General features: G+C 42.9%; 1 protein-coding gene across 1 annotated transcript; it reads left to right on the forward strand.

Annotated features, from left to right (window-relative positions):
- Positions 1-1,706: 1,706 nt before the first annotated feature.
- Positions 1,707-2,744, forward strand: LOC308430100 (trace amine-associated receptor 6; the record flags this gene model as incomplete). The annotated part of the gene is made up of 1 exon (XM_080929209.1): positions 1,707-2,744. The coding sequence occupies one exon, from the start codon at positions 1,707-1,709 to the stop codon at positions 2,742-2,744; it is 1,038 nt and encodes a 345-aa protein (XP_080785335.1).
- Between the last annotated feature and the right edge of the window lie 7,977 nt (positions 2,745-10,721).

The following is a 10,721-nucleotide window of genomic DNA, read 5'->3' on the forward strand; positions in this document are numbered from 1 at the left end:
TTTAGTCGGGCTTCATCTTCAAGACCTCAGGCATTACGATGACGGAGACCACACGCATTTTTCATTACCTTATACACAATTACAGACATCCACTAACTATGCTTTGAGCATATTAACTAATGAATGGATGAGCCTCAGAATAATAGGGGGAACTATTAAGTATCTCAACCTAGTGTCAAGATGCCAACGGAGAGCTTTTTGACTTACTAGAACATAGGTCTCAGTGTGGAGAAGAGGGTGTGCTTGTCTCCTGACATGACAGAATTTGGAGACATTCATGTTTGCGGGCTGTGGGTGGGTGATACTGATTGTGAAGAGGAATGCTCCTTGGTGCCACACAAAATACAGAATTGTTTCAAATCTCTAGAGAACATAAACCAGGAAAGCCTGGCATAGAGTTATGCATCAAAAGCAAATGACATCATTCTATAAAGTCAGACACTAAGAAATCTGAACGATATCTAAATAAGATAATTGATGTGATTGAATTCTTATTCAGCCACCAGGATGAACAAGAAATGCCTCTTGTTCTTTATAATGCACCACAGAAGATTATAAATGTTGACACGTCTCCAGCTCCGTACTGCCAGAGACTTAAACTCTTTGTCAAGAAGGTTGAAAAATGTTTCTCCTTCATCCCAAATCCTTAGCCAGGACTGAGACTATGAACACAAAATCCAATTCGGAGTTTCCACTCCCCGTGCATTGTTCTTTGTGAACTGAAAACCTCCTAGGAGCATGCGCAGAAAGGCCGATCTCCAGTAACCACAAAGGAAATTGTGTACAAGCCGAGTGCTCACTGCAGATCTGTTACATGGAAAGGGAGACTTTGCACCCACGTCCCAAGTAACAATGAGCAGAATTCATCTCCCCAGCAGTCCCCTCAGGAAAGCTGCTGCATCTAAACATCGTATATTTCTTTAGGCCTCGTAGTCACAGTAGATGTATAAATGACTCTTAACAGATCGGAAGGAGCCAAGTTAACCTTTAAGTCTCGTGGTTTCATCATATCTCTTTTAGAACACTAGGAAAGTGACTGACTAGGTTAGGATTGAGAAGAAAGGCCCTGTTCAAGTCTGCAAACAAAGGAAAGAGAATTATCTGATGTAAAACACTTAGTAATAATTAATGCAGAAGAGACTTGTTTTGTACAGCAACTTTGCTAATAATCACTGTTGAGTAGAAGCTTGTTGGTTCACACCCTGTCCTACTGGGACACCAATAAGGCTTCTCCCTTTGGTGAGGTCTATTGAGCTGGAGGACATTTAGGCAGTAGTGTAAGGCGTGTCACACAGTCGTAAATCTATAGGTGATCCACCAACTCTACACCTGTGGCTGCTGTCCCAACCTCCTGCCAGAAGAACACAAGAGGTAAAAAAAAAAAAAAAGCAAAGCAACTGTAGAGACATATTTAGGAATCAGAGAAATTTAACCAATTAAAAAAACGAGTCACTTCTTCGTTAAAGTTTCATCCCCAATTATTTTGGACCATATAGCATTTATTGATTTTTTTTTCTAGAGAATGTTTGAAAATTGTCAGAAAGATTAATTTTTTTAAATTATATTAGACTTAGTATCTCAATATCCTCTATTATCCTATTGGATGGATGTAGACCTCTTCCCCCTACCACACTGAAAATTAGAATTCCTGACTCTCGAGAACCGAATTCAAATGCTGGTCTTCTGCCCGGGCAAACGGCAGCATCATGGGTAGTAACTCGTCTCCGCCCGCAGCCCTGCAGCTCTGCTATGAGAATGTGAACGGCTCGTGTGTGAAAACTCCCTACTCTCCGGGGTCCCGGGTTCTCCTGTACGCGGTCTTTGGCTTTGGGGCTGTGCTGGCGGTGTTCGGAAACCTCCTGGTGATGACATCCATCCTCCATTTCAAGCAGCTGCACTCTCCGACCAATTTCCTCATTGCGTCCTTAGCGTGCGCGGACTTCGGCGTGGGCATCTTCGTGATGCCCTTCAGTATGGTCAGGTCCATCGAGAGCTGCTGGTACTTCGGAAGAAGCTTCTGCACTTTCCACACGTGCTGTGACGTGGCTTTTTGTTACTCTTCCCTCTTCCACCTGAGCTTCATCTCTGTTGACAGGTACATCGCTGTCACGGACCCTCTGGTCTATCCCACCAAGTTCACGGTGTCCGTGTCAGGAATTTGCATCGGCATCTCCTGGATTTTTCCGCTGGTGTACAGCGGCGCTGTGTTCTACACAGGGGTCTATGATGACGGCCTGGAGGAATTATCCAACGCTGTAAACTGCGTAGGGGGGTGTCAGGTCGTTGTAAATCAGAACTGGGTGCTGATAGATTTTCTTTCCTTCTTAATACCTACTCTTGTTATGGTAATTCTGTATGGCAATATTTTCCTGGTAGCTAGACAACAGGCTAAAAAGATAGAGAATATTGGCAGCAAAACAGAATCATCCTCTGAGAGTTACAAAGCCAGAGTGGCAAGAAGAGAGAGAAAAGCAGCCAAAACCCTGGGCATCACTGTGGTAGCATTCATGGTCTCGTGGCTGCCCTACAGCCTTGATTCTTTGATCGATGCTTTCGTGGGCTTCATCACCCCTGCCTACATCTATGAAATTTGTGTTTGGTGTGCTTATTACAACTCAGCCATGAACCCTTTGATCTACGCTTTGTTTTATCCGTGGTTTAAGAAAGCTATTAAGGTAATTGTGAGCGGTCAGGTGTTCAAGACCAGCTCAGCCACTATGAACTTGTTCTCTGAGCAAATATAAGAAACAGCACAGAGTAAGCTGCGGGTTCCTTTAATGTCCAAATGAACCCTTCGCGGGGAACAATAATGGTCGCTCACGTCAGAGACGATGAGTCATTTCCCAGCCGTGTTGCGGTGAGCAACCTTGCTGCTGCCATTTCTCTGACAAAGACAGAATGAACTTGAGCGATAAATGCTAAGTTCCTGTGTGTTTGCTACTTCCGGGCCGAGCAGACACATTCCTTTCATCTAGTTCCCTCTTTAACTCACGGATTTATCCTGGTTTCTCCTGAAGCAGTGCTTTCCTCTCTACAAGGCTTAGCTGACCCAGACCTGCTAAACCTTTCACTTCCCGCGTGAATAGGCTTCCCCCATTTCTGATTTCCTTTGCTCTTTCAAAGACAACAGACAAAAGGAGGTTCTTCTTTTTTTGTTTTGTTTTGTTTTGTTTTGTTTTGTTTTGTTTTAATTGAACAACTTTATTTTAAAAAACAAAGGTAAATGTACAGATTTTAAGCATTTTTGCATAAAAGTATATGAATACATTTTTGTCAGTGCTTTTTTTTTTTAAAGGTTTGAGAGTGTGCATTAAGATCTTACTAGTAACAATGAGCATAAAGTACGTGTAAAACAGGATGTAACCCGGAATTAGTCAAAGTTTTCTTGGTGTGTAAGGATTGAACATAATGTTTTTTCATTTTCTGTTTTTTTTTTTTCTTGAACTTCATATAGTCTGTGAGTTGTTTCTGGGTGTTCAGAGCTTTCTGGGGTTAGTATCCAATTATCAGTGACTGCATATTATGTCTGTTCTTTTGTGACTGGGTTATCTCACTCAGGATGATATTCTCTAGATGCATCCATTTTCTTAAGAATTTCATAAAGTCATTGTTTCTGATAGCTGAGTAGTACTCCATTGTGTAAATATATCACAATTTTTGTATCCATTCATCTACTGAAGGACGTCTGGGTTCTTTCCAGCTTCTGGCTATTATAAGTAGGGCTGCTGTGAACATTGTGGTGCATGTGTCTTTGTTGTATGTTGGAGCGTCTCTGGGGTATATGCTCAGAAGTGGAATAACTGGGTCTTCAGGTAGTACTATGCCCATTTTTCTGAGGAACTGCCAGACTGATTTCCAGAGTGGTTGTATCAGTTTACAACCCCACCAGTAGTGGAGAAGTGTTCCTCTTTCTCCACATCCTCGCCAGCATCTGCTGTCATCTGAATTTTTGATCTTAGCCAATCTGACTGGTGTGAGGTGGAATCTCAGGGTTGTTTTGATTTGCATTTCCCTGGATGGCTAAGGATGTTGAGCACTTCCTTAGCTGTTTCTCAGCCATTCGATATTCCTCAATTGAGAACTTTTTATTTAAGTCTGTACCCCATTTATTAAGAGGGTTGTTTGATTCTCTGGTGTCTAGCTTTTTGAGTTCCTTGTATACCTTGGATATTAGGCCTCTATCTGATGTGGTGTTGGTAAAGACCTTTTCCCATTCTGTTGGCTGCCGTTTTGTTTTCTTGACAGTGTCCTTAGCCTTACAGAAACTTTGCAATCTCATTAAGTCCCATCTATCGATATTTGACCTTAGAGCACTAGCCACTACTGGTGTTCTGTTCAGGAAATTTTCTCCTGTGCCTATGTGTCAATGGGAGGTTCTTTGGCAAATTTAACCACTCAGTCACAGGAGAGATTCTAGGGTGTGGGGGAACAGTTTGCAAATGGACACCTCCCAGGTCAGGCTGGCGTTACTGTCCTCAGAGCACTTTCCAGAGAGAAGGGACTGTGATTATGTGTGGTTATGTGGCTGCTCCCTTGGCTGGGAACTGGTTCCATGTGACACATGGCAACCTGCTTCACAGCGTCGGTTTATGTGCATGGGTCGTTACCTGTTTGTTAGGGATACTCCTTTATTATTGTTATTGAATATATTTTATTTACATTTCAAATGTCATCCCCTTTCCCAGTTTTCCCTCCAAACCCCCCCATCTTATCTCCCCTCTGCTGATTCTATGAGAGTGATCCTCACCCACCTACCCCCTCCCACCTCTCCGCCCTGACATCCCCTACACTGGGGCATTGAGCCTTGGCGGGATCAAGGGCTTCTCTTCCCTTTGATGCCCAACAAGACTGGAGAGATGGCTCAGCTGTTAAAGGCTAGGCTCACAACCAAACTTATAGGGAGGTTCTTTCAAGTGAAGTCCCTAGTCTTCTTTAGTAAAGGGTAGTTACATTGAAGAATTTGTGAGTTTTAGTAACTATGTAGAATATAAATTAACAGCAAGCATTCAAACATTCATTGATTTGCTTTTTTCAAAAAGCAAATATGAACGTTGTGCCTACACCACAGAGAAACCCATACTCTATGCCACTGGAACCCCACCCCTACCCCTCTGTAAGACATGACTCAGGTAAGAAGCAACGTTGCTCATTGCAAATATTTTTAAATAAGCTTAAATTCTTTTTTCTGAAATAGGTAAAAATTTAGCAATCTATAGAACAAGGAAAAAAATGTTGTTTGCTATACACCTGTCACGGAACTGACACCCAAACTATATAAAGAAGTAAAAACCATAAATATTAGAAAACTAGACATACCAGTGAAGAAATGGGCTATTGAAAAAGGCAGATGGCTCGCAAAAGATGAAGTGCGAGTGGCATATATATAAATTATGTGTGTGTGTGTGTGTGTGTGTGTGTGTGTGTGTGTGTATAAAATTTTACCATCCGTATCCACCAGAGAAAAGTAAATAAAGCATATATAACTTAGAGATTCATTCTTATCCCACCCAGAATAACTAAAACTAAGGCCGTGCTTATGCTGGTGAAACTGTGGTGAAACAGGACCCTTTACACACCGTGCAGGAGCACAAACAAGCGAGTCTAGCCACAGTGGAGAGTGCTGTGGAGGTTGCTGAGGGAAGGAGCAGACCTTCCATGTGTGCACTTCTGCGTGTACCCAGGCACTTTGAATCAGCATCCCACAGTCATATGTTTATTCCAACATTGTTTATTACAATAACCAAGTTATGGACTCAGTCTAACTGCCAATAGATGAATGGAGAGTGAAAATTTTTATGTATACTCAATGGGGTTTTATTCAACTGTGAAGAATTTAATCGGACCACCTTCAGGAAAATGGATTCAACAAAGGACATTATTTTAAGTGAAACAACTCAAGCTTAGAAAGATAAATATATTTTCTCTCATTCCTTGATCCTGGGATTTACATAGACACAGAATACCACATAGACACACATGAATAATGTGCACATGCCTACATGTATATGACATAAAAGTAGAAATGATATTATGGTATTAGTAGGAAGAAGATGAATATGGTTGAAGTATGTCATACGTTTGAATGAAATGTCATTATGGAATATTCTGATATATAACTAGTATTTAACAACAAAATTAAGTAATAAATAAAAGCAAGAAGAAATTTACAACAAGCAAGACGAAATACCACAAAGGAGTAAATACAATTAATAAATTCTACACTTAAGAGAACATGTAAGTTTATCTTTCAAATGATTTTCAAAATAATTTTTAGACCATGCTCACACTTATATATTTACTGGCTACAGAAAACACACTTAATATATTCACAATATCCAGCGTCCTATTCTGGAGTCGTTCCAAAACCCTAAGACCAATTACAGGTCTAGGAAACAATGATATCAACCAGGCATAAATTAGACATGGCTGAAGCAAAGACAAAACCTGTACACTACCTGTACAATAGCATAGAAATGTCGATTTCTGGCTCATGTGAAGCCCTGTGATGCTGGAAGACTGTTATTTATTTTTTACATGTTGGGTTTTTTTTATTGGTTATTTTATTTATTTATACTCCCACCACCTCTCCATTCTGGCATTTCCCTACTATGGGACATGAGTCTTCACGGGACCAAGGGCCTCGCCTCCCATTGATGCCCGACAATGTCATCCTCTGCTACATGTGCTGCTGGAGCCATGGGTCGCTCTTTGGTTGGTGGCTTAGTCCCTGGCAGTTCTGGCGGGTCTGGTTGGTTGATATGGTTGTGTCTGCAGACGGGATGGATACCCAGATGGGGCTGGCTGATGCCCTCACAGGAGCGACAGAGGAATGCTTGAATTTCACTGTTCTTTCTACCACAAGTCTTCATGCTTCCCTGATGTCTCTCAGCCAGAAGCCAAGCAGACTGCTCCACCCAGTGGCCAGCGAGAGTGGATGAGCAAGTGGGCCCTCGCATGGCCGCCTCTCCCATAGTATCAGGATTTTGAGTATGAGAGTAACTGACGTAAACACATTAGCAGTCGTTTCTGTTAAATATTGTTGAAATACGGCGGTTAACGGAGAAAGAAAAATCTAGGTTCAAGCGGGTGCCGCCTTCCAAGGGGTAACTCGGATATGAAGGAGAAAGGAGCAGCTCTCCTCCGTCCAAATTGAGTGTGTCTAAAGATGCTTCCTGATGAGGTCGGATTCTTACTGCTTCTTCCTCCTACCATGGACTCCCCATGTCTGTGGAGTCTCAGGCCTTCAGTGCCGGGTTGGAATTGCTGAGTGGGCCACGCGGCTTTGTTGAGCAACTACTGGGTTCTCAGCCTCCCTGGGATGCGAATATTTACTGTTGAACTATTTAACATCCATCATGTAAATTAACCTATCACACTCCCTCTCTCCTTCCCTCCCTCTCTCTCTACAATCATAATGGTAAATCAATAAAAATCATAGAACGTTATTTCAAGACTTATTTGTCTAAAAAAAGAAAAAAAGAAAGAAAAAGCTTTCTAAAGAATTAAGGATGAAAGGTGTGTTTGCCCCCATTGAGTGAACTGTGTCATTTTGTGGCTGGTTAGTCATTTTCTGTGAAATCTATAAGATGTTTCTACCTTGTACTCCAAAGAGAGGGCCCTGAGGTCGAGACAGGAAAAGACACATGAACAAGACCTTAGTCAAGGACAAGTGGGATTTGGACCCGGGTCTATCAGATACAGAGACCCTTTTCTTGACTCACCCTGTGATCTCCCATAACAGCCTGCAGTGATGGAAACCGTGCTAACTAGCCCTTAGGGACAAGGGAACTGCAGGTTCTAAGTCCTGGGACCTCGCTGTGTGCCCGCAGTGCAGTGGAATCTTTGGATGGGTGAGCGGTGGAGAGATCGTGATGCTGACAATTCAAATTACAGGGAAAAAATTCCAAGTCTACTTAGGGACAGAAGTTTTCCGTCCTGGTTATCAAGGTTAAATTTTTAACAAACAAAAAGTAAGAGAGGAAATGCTGAACCCGAGCTTGCCAGAGGAAGTCACTGAAGACAGGTTCTGGGAAGGGCACTAGCCAGAGGCATCTTGAGTAAGGGACAATGACAGATGGGTTTGATGTCTCTCACCACTTAGGTGAATAACGGCGACTCATTCCATTGACTGCATTTGAAAGTCAATTCAAACTCTGTTTCTATCTTCCCTTTTGTGTTCAACATAGGAAATAGGAGGCAACACTGTTAGCTTGTTGGCATTCCTTCTAGGCTCCGCCCAGCAGTAACCTAGCAACAGCCAGGTAGGCCTGGCTTGCTATAAAAAAAAAAAAAAAAAAACGACTGTTTGGCCTCTCCCTCTTTCTAACCCTTTTCTCCCTCTCTGATCCCTTTCTCCTTCTCTCTTCTTCCCTCTCCCCCATGTTCTTTTCTTTCTCTTTCCTGTTTTCCTCTACCCCACCCTACCCCATGTCTCTTCTCCCTTTTCAACTCCCCTTCCCATGTCCCTAAATAACCCTCATTCTATACTAGACATAGTCGCATGGCTGGTACCTCAAGATGGGAAAAAATGCCTCAACGTGGGCCCACTGAGGCACCCTCTCCCACTGTACCATGCTGTGTTTTACAGAACACATTAACCGATTCCCAGGTCTTGCCGTTTCTATTTTCTGTGGGTCCGAAGGAGCGTGTACCTTGCAGAGGCCTGGACTCTGCATCTGCACCACAGTCCCCCATAACCTATCCCCTCTGCACCACCCCCGTTTCCTCCTGGGGAGAACCCGGTCAAGTGGAACAGCTCACTTAGCCATACCTGAATCACTTGCCTTTGGATTGTTATATTTGAATAGTAAGTATAACGTAGTCTTTGCAAGTTTGTACACAGAATAAAATGCAAAGACTAGAAGTCTCTACAGCTCACGACCTTTTGCCGTAAATATTAAAAAGAAGCTTAACCTTTATCCCCGCGCTTGTGCCGGCTCTCATGGGGGCCCTCTGGCACTGCGGGGATCTCTAACTTGGCTCAGCATCATGGTTCCCTCTACCACCCCTGCTGCTTCTGTCCCAGGTGGATGCGACCACCCCTGGGCTGTTTTCACTCACTTCCTCTTGGCATGTTGTTGCCAAGCCTTAGACACACACGTCCCAACCCTGTGGCGGGCTTTAAGCACTACACCACTACACCCTTTGAACTCAATTAAGTAGTCGCATCAAAGAACACACAAAACTACTCTGATCCAATAGATATAATATAATTTGCCAACCTAGATAAATCAATGATCTTGTACAATTCTATCCCTTATAAAACATTCATAGCAATATTTATGAAGACATGCACCGAGAAAAACATACACATCTGCCTCCATCTTCTTCCCTCCCGGAATCTCCCCCTCTCCTCCTAGTCTGTTTTCCTAGCCTTTTTCCCGCCTACCTCTCCACTGTCCAATCATGTATCACCTTAACATAAACCCACAACTACCTACCATTCCTGAAACTTGTAGATATTCCTGAGCCTAGCTCTTCCAAGCTGACCAAGCCTCCTATGCATCTCGGCTGTCTTGTGAATACTGGGCCTTCTTGGGAAGCTTCTTCCTTTGATAATGCCCAATGTCGCCTCTTCTCTTCTGTTTTTTGTTTGTGTCATGCTTGCCGGAGGAATATGGTAGCCTTGTTTCAGCTGCACATTTATATCACTCTTCCCTCCTGAGTCTTCTTTCTCTGAGACCCTGGCTGGACTCACTGGGACTATCAGTTCTGATGCTGGAAGACAGACGTGAAAGAAGTGAGCAAACCACATATCAGTCTAGAACCTTCTTCATAACTTCCTGTCTGGGATGCCATATGCCATGTCCCATAAGGCTTTGGTCAAGACAAGTCATACAACCACACCCAACACGAGTGAATCTGAAGTGTTTCCTCAGAAAGGGGGTGAGAGAACCATGGGAGGGAGAGTACAATAGAGGTTAGGGGTGGAGAGCAGGTCTCACTGGGGGCAGCATGAAACTGGGGTTCAGTACTGATGCTGAGGTGATGAGTCCCTTCTCTGGTTGTTGGAAGCTTCTCTCATGAGTCTCATGAATATACACAAGCACACACTTATGTGTGAACACCTATTGATATCAGTGTAAATATATATACATATATATACATACACACACACACACACACACACACACACACACACATATATATATATATACTTAGCTGAAGGAAGCAATATAAATAAAACTGAGATATTTATAGAGAATAAACTACTGCACAGGGTCATGAAAAAACCAGTACAATTCACCTCAAAAGTTTAGACTATATTTTGGATATTTTATTTAAATGGCATGTATATGTATGTGCTTATGCATGTAAATCCCACGTGGCCACTAGACCCCGTGGAGCTGGAGTGACAGGCAGCTGCCTATTGTGGATGTTGGGAATTGCACTTGGGTCTTCTACAAGAGGAACAAGTATTCTTCACCATTGGGTCATCTCTCCAGCCCACAGACTATATTGATGTTTTGTGGAACACAGGAGCATCACACACACACACACACACACACACACACAATGTAAGCAAGCACATATACACAAGTGCACACATATGCACACACACATTGTAAGCAAGAGCACAAATAATGCAAGCAAGCACATATACACACATACACACAATATAAGCAAGTACACACACAGTCTCTCCACTGCCACCACAGGTGTACTGTTGGCTTCTTCTTCAGTGGGATGCTTTTGATGAAGAAAATCACATCTCAGGCACC

Source organism: Micromys minutus (genome assembly GCF_963924665.1).
Source record: "Micromys minutus genome assembly, chromosome: 15".
NCBI lineage: Eukaryota > Metazoa > Chordata > Mammalia > Rodentia > Muridae > Micromys > Micromys minutus.